This window comes from Eptatretus burgeri, chromosome 3 (genome assembly GCF_056783735.1).
Source record: "Eptatretus burgeri isolate ZD-2024b chromosome 3, Ebu_testis_v1, whole genome shotgun sequence".
NCBI classification, from domain to species: Eukaryota; Metazoa; Chordata; class Myxini; order Myxiniformes; family Myxinidae; genus Eptatretus; species Eptatretus burgeri.
This window is the reverse complement of record NC_140963.1, coordinates 48,179,558-48,197,241: the sequence shown is the minus strand read 5'-3', so window position 1 is coordinate 48,197,241 and position 17,684 is coordinate 48,179,558. Positions and strand designations below refer to the sequence as shown.

At 42.6% G+C, this 17,684-nt stretch overlaps 1 protein-coding gene across 5 annotated transcripts in view; it reads left to right on the top strand.

Annotated features, from left to right (window-relative positions):
- Positions 1 to 17,684, top strand: part of LOC147029818 (protein mono-ADP-ribosyltransferase PARP14-like) — a 171,760-nt gene that overhangs the window by 68,266 nt on the left and 85,810 nt on the right. For all 5 annotated transcript variants that reach the window (XM_085873173.1, XM_085873171.1, XM_085873175.1 and 2 more), the window contains 5 exons: positions 1,229 to 2,859; positions 5,838 to 6,077; positions 11,916 to 12,137; positions 14,087 to 14,126; positions 15,545 to 15,679. In XM_085873173.1, coding sequence (XP_085729299.1) covers positions 1,229 to 2,859; positions 5,838 to 6,077; positions 11,916 to 12,137; positions 14,087 to 14,126; positions 15,545 to 15,679 — 2,268 coding nt within the window. The remainder of the gene's footprint in view (positions 1 to 1,228; positions 2,860 to 5,837; positions 6,078 to 11,915; positions 12,138 to 14,086; positions 14,127 to 15,544; positions 15,680 to 17,684) is intronic.

Here is a 17,684-nt window from a genome sequence, read left to right as displayed (position 1 = left end):
AGTGGCGGTCCCTGGCCACGGTGACGCTTGGAATGGCGGTGATGCGATGGTTGCGGGATGGTGTGCTGTGAAGGTAAAGGTCGTGGCTGTTGGCATTGTTGTGAAGCGGCGTTGCGGTTGGTGGTTGTTGTGTGATAGCGGTTGAGACGTGGTTGGCTCAAAATAAAGATAGAACAGAAAAACGGCTATCTTAAAGGGTCGCAACCCGAATGAATCACATTTATTCCCTCTAAACAACGGGTTTGGGCTAACTACACATGTACTTACAGAGATATCTCACCTACAGGACCTGAATGGTGGTTTGCGAATTTCCTCAACCACAACAATATGTATACATATATACTGTATATGTGTGTGTGTGTTTGTTTGCGTTACCCCGCATGCAAAGCAAAAATTAATTTTCGCTTGGTTCATTTGTCTGTAAAAAGACAGACAGACAGACAATCGGTCTATGATCGAGGAACAACTTAATTTCAATTGAATTTGCTATTTCGAATGTTGTCGAACACAAAGCTGCAGTTTTGCAGTATGTTAGGCTCTGAATTTGGCAAATTGTACGGAATATTTTCGTAAGTGAGCGTGCGCACATGGAAGGTGTTTTTTTTTTTTAATCTGCCTATCTGGCAGGCAAATAAAATTTAAAATTATTCTGAACAGGAAACACTGTTTTTTAAGGATGTCATGAAGGACACAAAGAACAAGCATGAATAACTAATTTAATGTGTTAAATAAGCTGGTGTAAAAGATGGTGCATCAATGGCAGTAAACTTCTGGAATTTTTTTTCCCTACAGCCTTTAAAACCTTTATTTTATTTCAATCGAATTATATACTTGAATACAGTCAAACACAAATTACTTTCTTGCCACTTCCAAAAAACGCCAGTTGAGCATGACTTGGACAATATTACGCCATCTCAACCAATCAAATTTGCTGTTCGCTCTTTGTGATGGGGAATATGACTTCCCAGCAGGTGGAAGATTACTCAGGGTAAAGGATAGGCTGAGAAGATCAGAATGTTTGTGAAGTACAACAAGCTGTCTTTCGATTAAATCTGTCAGCGCAGCACTGGGTAAAAGTTCCTAGTTGTGGATATTTTGCAAAATTCTCAATTGTACATTCTCACTTTGAAAAGCACCCATCATTCTTTATTTGTATTGTTCATCATTATCGATTCATGACATCAAAACGAGATATTAATTAACCTTTTATCCATGTTTGTTTCTACAGCTGCACATCAAGTTTTTCGAAAAAAACATACCTTAAAAGGAGTTGTCCTGAAGGTGTACAGATACTATGAAGACATGCAATGTGTACTCCATGATAATTTGCCCCATGACCTGAAAGTCCCCGAACCTCTGCAACTACCCATTGACCCTGATGTTCTTCAGTTCATCAATAAGAAGTCAAATTTGGTGATGGCATTTCAAGAAAGTTTCAAAAGCATTCATGCAAGTGTTGACCTCAAAAGTTCTTCTCATTCAGTGTTGGTGACACCAGACTTCAAAATCCGTTCTCCTCATATGTTGAAACATGCTCAGCACTGGAAAACAGCAAATGAAGACGTTTTGAAAGATGTCACTGATAAGATCATTAAAAAAGACATAACCGTTTCTGATAGAGATGTGTGGAATAGTATCCTCTTTGATATAGAGAAAATATCCCAAGACAAGTGCAAAGTGAAATATGACGGTTGCAGTCAAGAGTTAACACTGATTGGAATGGCGGACGATGTCAAGAGTGTGAAACTGAAGTTGGAGTTGATCATTAGCTGTGCTGAAGATGCAGTCAGTCTGGAACGTAATCGCATTACAAAAGAATATTCCTTGGGAAATGCCATCATGTTTGATCTTTTTCAAAGAATGGATGCTGAGAAAGACATCAATAATCGATTTCCAAATGTTTCCTGTGAGTTTGACACCAAAAAGCATTCTTTGTTTTTAACGGGGATGAAGGATGACCATGATAACCTACGGATGATTGTAGACGCAAAAATACAAAGTTTGGCGGTGAAGAATTTCAATGCCTCCGATGGTTTGGTGAGGTTTTTGAGCATTCCAGAACAACAGAGTACGATCAATGCCGATATAGAAGCACAGGGATTAATTTCCAAGTTTGATATTTTTGATGGAAAAATAAGGATCACCTCAATGAACACACAAATGAAAGAAGCAGAAAAATTTCTCCAGGAGAACGTAAAAGAATTTCGATCAACAGTTAAAAACGAAGCTAAGGCATCAACAAAAACGAAAGAGTGGGATGACTTTTTCGAATCCCTTCAATACAACTACTCTGTCCATGAAAGATTCTGTTTGTTCGAGCAAGAAAAAGACAGCAATGGCTACTCCATCAGTTTGAACATTGTGGGTTTCACCTCTGCAGTGAAAAGTGTCGAAAAAGATTTGGAATTGTTTTATAACAAAAATTCGTTTCTTACAAAAATTGTGAAGCCAAAATCTTTGGAATGCTTTGAATATCTCACTGATGTGAAGAGGATTACTGAAGATCCTTTTTTTCGTCAAAGAAAAGTGGAAGTTGACACCAACAACAAACACTTCATTCTTATGGGACATCCAGATGATGTTGATGAGATGGACGATTTCCTTGCAAAGCAGAATGTGTTGTCTCAGGACTTTAGAGTAGATAAACCAGGAGCATCAAAAATAAGCAGCAAAAGATTTGATAATTTGAAGGATTTGTGCAAAAAGGAAAATTGTTTGTTGAAGATGAAGAGTTCCAACTTGAGTAGTCTTCCACCTGCATCGTTAATCACCACACCAACTACAAATGCTGTGTCCAGCATCAAATTGAACAGTGGACTTCAAATTTCACTCGACCTCAAAAACCTACAGGATATGCAGGTAAAGCTACTTTGTAGCTTCTTATAATCATAAAAGAGCTGATTATTACCTCTGCCACTGAAGGTGAAGGTGGCTATGTTTTCACCCCTTACTCTCTGTCTTTGTTGTCTGTTTGTTTGAGTGCAGGATATCTCAAAAAGTTGTGGACAGATTCGGATGAAATTTTGTGGTCAAGTTCGGTGTGTGACAAGGACGAACTAATTAGATTTTGGTGAAGATCCGGATCTGGATACTAGAATTCTTAAAGTGATTCTTCACCATTGAGAGATAAGGCCAAAAATGATATATAGCACGATATCTCAAAAAGTTGCAGACGGATTTGGACGAAACCTGGTGGACATGTTGGGTGTGTGACGAGGAAGAATTTATTCAATTTTGATGAAGATGTGGATCTGGATCTGATAATCTTCTAAGTGATTCTTCACCATTGAGAGATGGAGCCTAAAACGACATATAGCATGATATTTCAAAAATGTATTGGGCCTGATATGTTCTCTTGGATCAGGCATAGCAGGGTGGAGGTATGTACTCTACCGAGTGCCCTTCTAGTCTAGGGATATGTTTTTAATTGAATGAAAGTGCAGTTTGTTCTCCAAAAGATTTTTGATGTGGGACAGGTTTTGAAAATTAGATATGCCTTTATCGAAAAATAATTGTGGGGAGAAAGGTCTCGATAAGCAGAAAGATCAGTTGGTTTTGTTAGTTAGCCCAAGATCAGCTTGTATTGAGAAATATTACGACTATCTTATATATCACATGCTTCAGGGGCTAATGCTAATTTTAGTGATCATAAGGGCTGGTAGGATGGCTTTGAGGTATGCACACTCACCTCTGAGCTGTCTACCCCAGGTTTGAATCCACCTCTTTCTGGGTTTCCAGTTTTTCCTTCCACTTGTGTGATGGTTTGTGTCCATCTTGTTCACCCTGTACATCCTCCCCTTGCTCTCATTCCTCCCCACATCCCTTATTTCTCCAAGTTTCCCTCTATTTTGTCCCTCATCGCTGCTGTTGGTATGTATTCCCCCTCTCATTCTACTCTTCCTTTGCTATGGTACATCCTGGTCCATTATGTGCTCTCCCTCCTCCTTGAGCCTCGACATTGCATACGAAAAAAACAACTTTCCTTCCCATGCTCAACTTCTCTTGCTCATGAGTGAGCTCCGAGATCATGCACCAAGTACTTGCTTCAACGTGTGTGAAACTATTTTGCAGGTGGAGATCTACCCTCAACTGCACTATAGTTTTGAAACACCTGATCTATGTTGACATCAAAAGGCAGCCCAATGTTGTTAGAAACGAAATGTATGATATGCTTCATCAGTAAATTTTACATGAAAATGATCGTGTTAAATGCATGTTTTGATGTTCAAAACGGTGTTTGTAAATGGCATTGTTAACCCCATGCTTTTTGAAAAAAAAAAAACTGGGTGATATTGTAATCGGCCCTGTCTGTCTCTTTCTCTCTGTGTCCAACTCATCCTACATGGTTGAGCAGAAATTCACCAAACTTGGTAGTTATGATCACCACATGGCACAAAGGTGCAAGAGCAGTTTCACTTTTGGCCCCACCCCTGGGGTGGGGTCAAAATATAAAATACCAAAAGATGCAATTTTGGGCACATTTTCAAAATTTTTTAACTTAAATTAGGAAACTCATGGAATATGTAACAATTTTTTTTGACTCTGGGTTCATGCCCCAGGGGATGTGGACTTCCTGAAACCCCCTCATACAACAACTTGACCCTTTTTTTATTATAACCTGTTATGTTACAGAAACAAAGAATGATGTTTTTTTTTTCTTGGGTTTATTTATGTTGAGGTTATTTACAAGGGATTCTTAATAGATTGATCACCAGCAAGAGTGAAAGTTCAGACATAAATCAGTCACTCATTGGGATTCCTCATCTTTATTATTCTTCCTTCGTACACTTTGCACAACATTGGCTGAGACAGTGGCTGTGCCACTGATTTAATACCCCATGGAGGTTAGAGCAGGAATTTGGAATTTGTTCATGGTGCTGGCGATGGTGCTCAACTACTTTTCACGAAGGAAACCATGGGATCTTTAAAGTCCACAAACAAATGCTGGTAGACAGGAAGCCAAGCCTAACATCCATCCGAGGGACGGCACACACGTTGAATCGTCCAGCCTGTGAAACACCTGGATGACAGTTTATAGCTGAGTTGGGATTCAAACCCAGGCTAGACATCATAGAAGCGAGTGTGCATACCTCTAAGCTATTCCGCCAGCCCAAGTTTTCCTGAGTGGTATTCTTTCACAAAAATATGTGAAATTTCTTCTGGGAAAGTTAGACTAAATAAACAAAAAACAAACTCACCTTTCACAAATGTTATGCTTGAGAGTTGAAGAGTTGTTCAGGAAATACATTTTCTGCAGAAGATTTCTTCAGTGATTTCATCACCTGATCTAAATACCTGAAATATTGATCCATGAGGGCAGTTCGTTCTGAGTCATTATGGACTTTTTGTTCTTAAACATGGAAGCATAATATTTCAATGCTGAAATATTGTGGAATGGTATTATCTACCCTGAGAAAGTTATACAGGAAGTGGAATTAACTTCAGTCAGCTAATCTGGGTGAAAGCAAGATTCTGGTAAATAATGTCATGTGTGCTGTGGAACGAAGTTATGAAGTACCTTATGAAGGAGAACATCAAACCAGATGAAATTCATGGGAGACTGTCTGAAAAATTTGGGAAAGCATATATGTTATGTAACTGTTTAAATTCTGCGGTGAATTCAAAACAAGCCCCTGAATCGAGGAGTGATTGTGGGCATTCTCGCATGCCACCAACTGCTCTCACTTGAGCAAACAATAAATATGTTGAAGAGCTAATTTTAGAAAACTGACCTGCTTAATATTCTTCAACAAAAATCCTCTTTGCATAATTTGATACAAAAACTTGAAGAAACTTGGAATTGCACCCCAGTCATGAAACTCTTTCTTGTTTTGCAGACCAATGTCATTGTCAGCACCGTATCCACAAACCTAGACCTGAGTAAAGGTTTTCTCTCTCAAGCCATTTTCAAGAAGGCTGGTCCTGCTCTGCAAACACAGCTTCACCAAGCTTCCAGGGCTTCAACAACCAAGAAGAGGGTCATTGATACATCAGCATCAGGAAGCAACCTTGACTGTGAAGAGGTTTATTTCACTTTCCTTCCCAACTGGAAGAAGGAATCTCCAGAGGCCACTGAGGTAATCATTGAAACCTTTTGTTCATGTGGAAAAGTTACACATTTTATATATATTTTACACTTAACTGGATCCAATCTGCTTCGGTTTTCTGATGCTCCTTGATGAGAATGGTATATTTTTAGGATAAAATAGCTTTAGTGCATAGCACTCATAAAACCCACTCCGTGGGAGTACCTCTTTTTCAGCTCACCTGATGATGGGATTGGGGCGAAGCCTTCGGAACTCCCAATGTTTGAAGACAGGAGAAAAACCACGGGGTAACCATCCAGTCAGATTGCGGTCGTGTGTGTCGGGGTGTTGCTGAGGCGTCAACAACCAGACGGCGGTCTCCTTGGGTTAACCTGTGGCGATCCCTTCGGGTGGGTGCCTGGAATGTCCTATCCCTAAGAGAGGATAATTACCTGTCTCTGTTATCATCTGAGCTCAAGCGTTTGGACATCGGTATTGCAACACTCTCTGAGGTTCAGAGACCGGATTGCGGCGAGATCATGGCAGGTGGTTTCACCTACTATTGGTCTGGTCGCTCTGATGGTTACAATGCCCAAGGAGTTGCTGTAGTTGTGTCCAATAAGCTGACTCCAATGATAATTGAGGCAACACCAGTCAACGAGCGTATTATGAGACGAAGGATTCGTCACTCCTTGGGTGTTGTTGCCCTGGTCTCTGTATATGCTCCGACTGAGGCGAGTGATCTCAACGTGAAAGACGTATTCTATGCCACGCTCGAGTCTGTGGTTGATCAGTGCCCCAGGCGAAATACACTTCGAGTCTTGGGGGATTTCAATGCATCAATTTGAACTGATGGTCATGGTTATGAAACATGTGTTGGTCCCCATGGGTCTGGAACTGTGAACCAGAACAGCATGAAGTTCCTTGACCTTGCAAGAAGTCATGGATTTAGGGTGGCTGGTTCGTGGTTTCTGCGCCCACAGGCTCATTGCTGGACTTAGTTTTCCAATACTCGTGGTGTGGCAAAGGAGATTGACTACGTGCTCATTGATGGTCGCTGGAGGATAATCCAGAACTGCAGGGTCTACCGGAGTGCTCAGTTCCTCAATACTGACCACAGGCTTGTTGTAGCAATTCTGAAGTTGCAGCTTAAATCCAGGAGAATGGTACCATCCCAGCCGAGGCTGGATGTTGGCAAGCTCAAGGATGAGAGGGTAGCTGAGGAGTTTGCGAACAGGCAGAGTGGAGATTTGGGGGGTCTGGGTGCTTTCGGGGATCCTGAAGAGTTGTGGAGTGCCATCAAGACCACCATTCTTGATGTTGCCGGTGGATGTCTTGGAACTCACCATGGAGTGAAGAAGAATGTTGTCTCTCAAGGGACACTGGATACCATTTACCAGAGTTGCAGGGCCAGGCTGAATGGTAGAACTGAGCTGTTCAGGGAGCTGAGGCGTAAAACTGTACGTGCACTCAGGGCGGACAAGGAGGCCAATGTGCAAGGAATGTAGGAGGAGGTAGAGCATCACCTGTGGTCAAGTGATTCTCATCCTGCTTACAAGGGAATTTGCACATTCCATTTCTCTAAGACCATCCCTCGATGTACTGCAGTTAGAGCAGACAGTGGTAGGCTCTTGACAGAGGAGTCCGAAGTGAAGGCCCGCTGGGCCGGTTACTTTGAGCGGTTGCACCAGGCTGATCCCCCAGCTGTCGAGTTGGATGTCAGGGGTGTTACTGTCCCTATTGCTGACCCTCCAATCAACTGTGGTCCACGTTCATTTGTGGAAACACAGACTGCAGTGAACCAGTTGAAATCGGGGTAAAGCTCCTGGGATTTGTGGCATCCATGCTGAACTTCTCAAGGCTGGTGGAAATGCTGCACTCGTGGCATTGCATGTAGTTCTGTGCTCTGTCTGGAACACAGGCCTCATCCCAACTGACTGGAAGAGGGCCTTGTTGTCCCTCTATGGAAAGGGAAGGGTGATCACCAGGACTACAACAACTACCAAGGGGTGACACCGCTCTCAGTACCGGGCAAAGTCTTTGCTCGGATAATTCTTCATCGGGTTCGCCACGATCTGCTTGAGCACCAGAGCCCAGAGCAGTCGGGCTTTACACCAAAGAGGTCAATGATTGTCCGTATCCTTGCTCTTCGGGTTGTCACCAAACGCAGACGAGAGTTTTGGCAGGGGCTGCTTGCAGCCGATGTTGATCTCTGTAAAGCGTTTGATTCATTGAATTGGGATGCCCTTTGGAAGATTCTTGGTCTTCATGGGGTGCCACCAAAACTGATCAATCTGATGTCTGAACTACACTCTGGTACTGAGAGTGCTGTGAGATGTGGTGATACCATCTATGACTTATTTCCAGTTATTGCTGGAGTTCTTCAGGGGTGTGTACTGGCCCCCACACTTTTCAGCACTTGTTGGGACTGGATTCTGGGGAGGATGTTGGAGAGATCAAGCTGCGGTGCATAGTTTGGGTATGTCAAGATCTCTGACCTTGATTTCGTAGATTATGCAGTCATCTTTGCGGAGACTTTAGATATCCTTTTGGGGGCACTCGAGGTTCTGAATGAGGAGTCGGAGCCGCTGGGATTACGGGTTTCCTGGGTCAAAACTAAGATCCAGGCTTTCAATGACGTCTTGGATGCTGCTTTCAATACCTGTTTGTGGCGAGGATGTTGAAGTCACGCAGAGATTCACTTACCTTGGCAGTGATATTCATGTCTCTGCTGGCTGTGAGCCAGAGGTCAACAGACATCTGGGTCGGGCCTAGGGAGTCATGGATTCACTGGATCATGGGGTATGATGCTGCCGGTACCTGTGCGGGAGGACGAAAGTCCGAATCTTCAGGTCCTTGGTGCTTACACTCTTGCTCTATGGATGTGGACTTGGACTCTGACCAGGGATCTAAGACGGAGACTTAATTCCTTTGGTACCAGGTCTCTTCGGAGAATCCTTGACAATAGCTGGTCGGACTTTGTGTCCATCAAACAGTTGCTGAGAGAGACTCAAATGAGATTTGTTACTTGCATAGTCTGTGAGCGTCATCTGCGGTTGCATGGACATGTGGCTCGTTTTCCTGACGCTGATCCTGCTCACCAGATTCTCTCAGCGAGGGAGCCTCATGACGGGAGGAGGCCAATGGGCTGACCATGTGCCTCGTGGTTGCAGCAGATTGATCAACATCTCAAGGAGATGGGGATGGGCCAGGCATCTGCCTGGAGGATGGCCGGACCGAGGCCCTTGGAGTACCGGCGGAAAGTGGATGCAGCGACGCGCTGCTCCGGCGCATGTTCCCATATTGTACCTGACATGACCTGACTCATTAAAAAAATGAATACCTTTGGTGTTTGTGCGGTTGACTTTTAAAATACTCTCACTTGTATCCATCAGGATATTTTTGAAAGGTCTTACACAAAATTGTATTCCAAACTGATGGCACCACCAACGATTACAACTGCCCAGCAGCCACAAAAGGGCCAGAGCTTTGCCTGTTGGGTCGCCTTGAGTTTTGAATATCGATGTTGCCAACTACATCCAGGTTTTTTTCAAGAATGTTTTTTGTGTACGAAGTCAAGGCTCGTGGAAGAGCTAAAACACTGAATGGATCAGGAGGCAACTTCATAAAAGGAACAGTAGAAGGAGAGGGGGGAAATGCCAGCAGGGGCGAGTTACAAAATCGACTGATTGACAAACGTAGGATTCGGATAAGAATGAGGGGTATGAGAGGCGCAGGGGGTGGACAAAATAGATACAGACGAAAACTCTCAGGAAGGAAAAACTGGAAATTTGGAAGGTGGTGGTGCAGCGGGGGTAAACATTGGAAGAAAATATTTTTTGGGGTGGGGGTTGATTTGAGATGGTGGTGAACAGCCATCTTGAAGACCTGGTGGGAAGAATGAGATTAAATAGAATGTGGAAGCTGATAGCACAGGTGGGAAAAAAGAAGGAATGAGTGGAGTTGAATTTTAATTTAATGAGCAGTGATTCTGCATTTCATGCCTGGTGTTGACTTGATCGTTAGTGTGGTGGGCTTGGGATCCAAGGGTCCTGAGTTCAAATCCTGCTTTACTGTTGAATTATACCAGGTGGGGTCGACTCAGCCTGTTATCCTTCTGAGGTCGGCAAAATGAGTACCAGCTTGCTGGAGTCCTCAAGGCAGTGTTCTGGGCCCTGTTCTTTTTCTGGTTTTCATCAATGATCTCTGACTCTGGAAAATCTCTTTATCTCTTCGCTGATGACTCCACCCTCTGCCATACGATCTGTCATTCCTCAGATTGGGAAGCAGCAGCCTCTTCACTCTCTGCGGATCTGGATAAAATCACAAGCTGGTCCAACACGTGGAACATTCTTTCAATCCTGACAAATCTCACACTCTCACCATGTCTCTCCAAAAGGACCGTCTGGAACCCCCCCCCCCCCTCATCTACTTTCTCAACAATCCTCTTGAAGAAGTCCTTTCATTCAAGCTTCTGGGTGACTGTCTGCCAGGATTTTGCTGGAAATGCCACATTTCCAAGCTGGCCTCCAAAGCCAGTCGCTGACTGGGCATCCTCCGTTGAGTAAAGTCCCTCCTTGGCACACCTGAGCTCCTGACCACAAACAAAGCTTTCGTCTTCGGCCTGATGGAGGGAAAAAAGTACTGCTCTCCCCTCTGAGCTGGTGCTCCCACTTCTCACCTTTCTCGGCTTCACGCTGTGGAAACCAAGGCACTTAGGATCATTGGTATTTCCCACGATGAGGCTGACTCTGGGTCTCTCACTCTCACCGCAGGCAGGTTGGTGGTCTTTCTGTCTTCCACCGTCTCCTCTCCGCCCTGCCCCCCCCGCTCTTTCTGAGATATGTCCCTTCCCCATATTTCCACAGGGCGCTCAAGGTCCGCCAGCAACCCCCTTCTGGTAAAACTACAAAAATCAAGAATCACTGCTCGCCTTCACACTTTCATTCCTCTTTTTCCCCGCCTTTGGAATGAACTCCCACACTCTCTTCAATCCCACTCTTCCCTCCAGGTCTTCAAAACAGCTGTTCACCACCATCTCTTATCTTCCTCCATCCAAAACTACGATCTTTTCTACCCCCGCTAATCCGCCCCAAACCCACCTCCTTCAAATTCCCTGCTTTCCTTTCTGAAAGTCCCTGGCGTGTAAGGACCTGAAAGTCTTTGTTGTGTCCATCTTGTTTACCCTGTGTACCCCACCCCATCCCTCTCCAGTTCCACAGATCTCCTCATGTCTCTGTTAAACACTGTTTTTCCTTCCCTCTTCCCCCCCCCCTCTGGTTTCCTGCTCCCCTTGCTGTACGTTCTGTGTGGTAGCTCTCATACGAGCCTCGACAGTGTATACAACCCCCCCCCCAGAAAACCCCATTATTCAAGGAAAGATGTAGGGATGGTTCACATGATAATCTTTTGTGACCATCCCTACATTGTTTACATTTTTCATAATGCAAAAGGATGTCAGGATGGCATGCCAAAAATCGTATTTTTTTAAAAATTGTTTTCATTTCGAACTTCCTGTTTGTATTATGTGTTTATTAAAAGACTTGCTCCATTATCTTATTTGATTAATTTTAATGCTGGTCTATCTACTCCTCGAGTCACTTTCTCGGTACAATGACATGTTGAGCAAAATTTGATCGAAATTTAATGCACAATTGTAATTGATCAGAGATGGGTGACAAAGGTTGGATACATGGTGCTTAAAAGTTTTATATCAACAATTTTCCATCCATATATTTTGTTTTCTTTGGCTAAAAGGTTTTGCTTATAGTTTTTGAAAGCTTTGCTTTCATCTTTCAATTTGAAATGTAATTCACAAATATTTACGCAGATGCCCCTTTCATAAACACTGAAGCACTAATCTTTGTTTGTTTACTTACTATCTTGCAGACATTGTGCAAAGCAGTGAGGACTTGCCTCGAGCTGGCGGAAAAAGCGGGTCATAAAAGTATTGCATTCCCAGCTCTTGGTACTGGGAACTTGGGCTACCCTGTGCACCTCTCCGCGACATTCATGCTGCGTGAAGTTTTACAGTTCAACAATGAACAGCTTCCTGTTTCCCTCAAAGATGTTCATTTTGTGCTTTTCCCAAAGAATCAACAAGTCTTCAAGGTCTGTTTATAATCTGATTATGCTTTTCATCATAATCTTTTTAATTTGTACATTTATATAAAATGCATACAATTTCAAAGACCTTGAATTGTTTGATGTGTACAAGAAGTCAAGTCTGAAGTCCGAGGCAAGTTCGAAAAGGGGGCAATGAATCAGAAGAGGAGTGACAGGAACCAGTAAGACCCCAAGTAACTGGAGAAGCTTTCTTTGAGATGACAGCAACAAGACAGCTGTTTCACTACCTTGTGGAAAAGGTGTGTGAAGCACAGACGACAAGCACAGTCATTGTCACAAAAGGAGAATATGCCATTAGCAACACAAGGAAGTCACTGGATGCTGTGTTTCCGTGTTGTCATGAGGAAGCTGACACTCGAATATTTGTACACGCCAGGGATGCAACGACGGATAGTAGCAAGTCCATTATCATTAAGGCTAATGACACGGACGTACTAGTCTTAGCAATATCTGTACTGCTATCCTTACAGGAACTAGGTCTTGAGAACATGTGGATTGCCTTTGGCCAAGGAGCCAAGGTGTGATGGATTCCAGTCCATGAGGTAGTTTCTGCAATAGGGCCTGAGAAAGCTAGAGGGATCCCATACTTCCATGCGTTCACTGGATGTGACTTCGTGTCTGCCTTCCACGGTAAAGGGAAGAAAACTGCATGGCAGACTTGGAACGTCTTTGATAATGTTTCTGAAACATTCACTAATCTCAGCCAGCATCCAACATTGATTCGTGATCTTGACTTTGAAGTTTTTTTATTTTCCGAAATTTGGATTTTCAAATGGCCAATCAGGCAGATTTGATTAGAATCCCCTGGAGAACAAATGTGCCAAATTTGATGCTTGTATCATCATTTGCACGATTCCTCTCAAAAATTGCTGTTATCTGCCCCACTCAGAGTTGGGGGGAGGTGGTTTTCATGACGACTCAACGTTGAATTTGTACAGTTGTCACACAGTCAAGCCATCATAGTCAAAATAGATATAAAGTTCGGACAAATTATTTCTGTCTACAATCCGAAGTAGAGGACGCAGTTTTGCTGAAAAAAAAAATCCTGAGTGGAGGACGAAGTTTATCTCACCTTCGTGCAATGGAGGCCACATTCATCAGGTCAACCAATCCTATTCTTTGTGGACAGAATTTGTCTGAACTTTACATCTATTTTGACTATGATGGCTTTACTGTGACAACTGTACCACAGTCAATGTTGAGTCATCATGAAAACCACCACCCCTCTCCCCCCAACTAGCCCTCAGCTAATTAGCATTATGCTTCCGCCGGTACTTTGGTGATTCAACTCCGCCTAATCATTATTCATGATGGTTCATTTTTCCACCTACTCATTATTCATGATGCTCTTTGATTCCACCAATCAGATAATCCCGTCCTTTCTTTCTCTCAACCAATCAACATTGAGGACATTACATTGTAATTTTATAAATGAGAGTTTTGTGCTTCTTCTTAATCTGCTTGCGGTTTTATCCCGAGGAGTGCAAGTCAATGCTTTGATATTGTCCATTTTATTTAAATGAATATAAATTTATTCAAAATTGAAGGCACCCCCAAGTAATATAACTGCTCACCAGGCAAAGTTCATGTCCGATGTTTTAACCACTGAGTGGTTCTCATCAGGGACTGCGCAGGATGAATATCATGCATCCAGTTGTTAAGTATCTTCCCAATGAGCAGGAGCCATCACATGATGCAATAAGGAAGCCTGAGTTTGGCATCACCATCACATTTAAGACCACTTAGTGGTTGAAATTTTGGAGTCTATTAAGCAGCTGTGCCTTTTTGTTTTGAATGTGGATCTTCCCAACAATAACCAGCTTTTTTTTTTGTGAACCTATGCAAGCTTTATTTCCATACTGCCATTCAATATAGTTTTGCATGCCATGATTTAATGTAATTTGATTGTTGTGTTTTTTTTTTAAATTCTGCAGGCATTCCAAGATGTGATACATGACTTCAATACTAAATCGGGTAATATTGCACACAGCATTTTATTCTCGTATGGGGATAATGGGGTGCTGTATGCTTCGTATTCATAAGCAGGTTCACACTGGTTCGTGCCGGTTTAATATGTCCCCTCACCAGATTCACTGCAGGAACTCATTCCAAGTTCCAAAAAGGCAGCCTGAGAGATTTGCTGGTCTTTGAGTTTGTGCTCTGGTGATGTCCTGTTTATTAATGATGTTAATACCCAGACGTCATCACATTTGCTTGCATATTATTATCAGGAGCTCTTTCTCGGAGCGTTTTTGCAACAGTGACCATTTTTACTGCCTGCCAAAATATCAGAACGTAACCTGCTCATTACTCATGACTGCTGCTTGCTAATGTCGGTATGGTTTTTGTGACATCATGAGAGAGCAAAACTCCTTAAATATACCTGCATTACACAGGGACCAGCCCACAAACTTGGTGGCATGCATGTATGCCACAAGCTGTTGTTTAATCACATAATGTAACAAAATATGACAGTGCCCTGGAGTAGGGGTGGGTATACACCCATCAGAGTAGGCACTGGGTAGTGCACCTGTTCAGAAAACTGTTAATTCCCACGATATCCACAGAGCGAGAAGATGACAGCCTTAAGGTACCAGGACAACTAAATTCTACTTCAACTGCTTCTTCTTAAAGGCCGGTGTGAACCTGTGTTGTCATACTTGGAGAAATTTAATCACGAGCAAGCTTCTAGTGTGGTCAGGAGGCCTACTTCCTCCCTTACCCACACCCAGAGAATGTTGGCATTTTGAACAGTGTAATCTAGAGCATTCTCTCGCATGTTGGTATTGAGTTACTTACAAGACCTTCTAATCCATAAATAGAAATGTAATAAAATGTTGGTTTGCTAATCAAGCCCAGAGATGAGATTATGGTTTTGAAAAAAATGTCCAAGATCTGCACCGGTATCAGCATGTCTTGCAGTCCATCTTTTAGAATATGCTGAATTATGTTGGAGAGAAGTTTTAATCCACGTTGTGTTATACAATATTTACCACTTGCTATAGCTTTGAGGAGTTTATTAGTACAATGTACAAGGAATCCATGTAAAGGCAAGCATTTGTTTACAAACTTCTGCAGACTGATATAGTCTCAGGAGAAGTTACTAGGTCATGATTAGATTGTTTGGGGGGGGGGGGAAATAAGCTAGCTTATTAATGTTTTTGAGTGAGGGCAGGGAGGGGGTAATCTGCTTGAGCTGACAAGTCTGGTGACGACATGTGATGCCAGTTAATACACTCTGGTTAGCTCTTAACCCACTCAAGGTAGCTTGGGATGATCATTAAAATGCGCGACGTATAAAAAAGGTACTGCTTTCCAAAAATCCTTTGAAATGAATGGAAAATGAGCATGACATCCACAATTGATATTAACGAGTGTGTAAATGTCTTCAGCAACAGGTACAACTCACATCGATGGGAAGATAAGCATCAGAAACATGAAAATCTCAATTGGTGTCGGTGACATTACTTCTAGCGCACATTGTGCTGTTGTGAACTCCACAAATAACAGCTTGGACGATCAAAAAGGCAAGAAACATTCATGAAAATGCATAGTGTTCTTCAAAAGGAATGTGTTATTACTCATAAATCATTCCAATGAAAAACTAAAAGGTTGGATACATTCTAATTGAAATAAAAAAAATTAGAATATGTGTTACCTTCCTATGAATAATTTTCTTTTGTATGCTTATTTATAGTTTAGTTTTCTAAAATGGTTAAAGCCCATGAAGATCCTATATTACATTAGATATGGCAATGCAATCTACATATAAAAGGAACCAAGTTCTCTGACCTTCCCCGTAACGTTTTATCCCAGAGTTTTTGTAACCCAGAAATTTCTGGAAAGGTAATAATCCACTCGCTTAAGGGGCTGTCACACCTTGACGTTTTAGCCAGTGTATGGCAAGGTATCAAAATGTATGTAAAACGCTGGCGTACGCTGAACTATTCATGTTTTTTTAAGTTTTGGGCGTATAATAATGTGTTGGACGTAGGCATAACTTATTAAGCCGCTGTCACACCTTGACGTTTTAGCCAACGTATGCCGACGTATGAAAAATTTGCTGAATACGCTGGCACACGTCAAATACGTTATGGGTAAGTTTTGTATACGTTAAGAGCACGCTGAAGCACGCTGGCAAACATCGTAGTACGCCGAGTACGTCGACAAATTTTAAGCATGCTGAAAATTTTTCGACGGATGCCAGCATATGACGCACATTCCGCATATGCTGGCCATAAGTTGTAGGCACGTTATGCGATCGTTGACACACCTCAACACACGTTACTTGTAAGTTACTCATAAGTCGAAACACGTCGAGGTAATGTTTAGCGTACCCGAAACTTATTTATAACCTATGAGTAACGTTCTTTGAACCTATGTGTAACGTATCTCCAACGCATATTGACGTATGTAGACGTATTTGACGTCTTCCGGACGACCACAGAACTTACTGAACATGTTACTAACTTACAGCTAGCGTATAATGGCGTATTGGCAGCGTTTAGGGGAATTGGTATATAAAAATGGGCTTCACAGGAGGAACCCGTCAGTGCTCCAGACTCCATGGGTTTTTTTTTTCTTCGGCATGACGGTGATGTTGACACTTCGATTTCTAGTGCGGTTATGATTTAAATCGTTGAGCGGCAGCCTATTAATTATATTATATTATAACCGCACTAGAAAACGAAGTGTCAACATCATCGTCATGCCGAAGAAAACCCCCCCCCCCCAAAAAAAAACGAGGGAGTCTGGAACACTGACGCTAAACATTACCTCGACGTGTTTCGACTTATGAGTAACTTACAAGTAACGTGTGTCGACGTATGTCAACGATCGCGTAACATGCCTACAACTTATGGCCAGCGTATGCGGAACATGTGAGTCATACGCTGACATACGTTGAAAAATTTTGAGCATGTTAAAATTTATCGACGATCTCGGCGTACTACGACGTATGCCAGCATACTACAACGTATGCCAGCGTATTACGATGTATGCCAGCATGCTCTTAACGTATACAAAACTTACCCATAACGTATTCGACGTGTGCCAGCGTTTTAGACAAATTTTTCATACGGCGGCATACGCTGGCTAAATCGTCAAGATGTGACAGCGGCTTTAGTAACGTACACAGAATGTTTCAATCACATATAGATAACTTATACCAACGAATGATGAGCGTGTTGTCAGCGTTCACAACGTATGCCCAACGATAGTCTAACTTATGCATAGCGTGGCAGCGTATCGCCGACGATCACGTGGCGTAGGCTATTCATAGGCTGCGGCTCGACGATTCAAATCATAACCGCACGAGACATCGAAGTGTGAAGCCGCTGTCACATCTTGACGTTTTAGCCAGCGTATGCCGACGTATGAAAAATTTTCCGAACCAAGCTGGCACACGTCAAATACGTTATGGGTAAGTTTTGTATACGTTAAGAGCACGCTGGCATACGTCGTCATATGCTGAGGACGTCGAGAGATTTTCAGCATGTTGAAAATGGTTAAATAATATACATATATTGATAC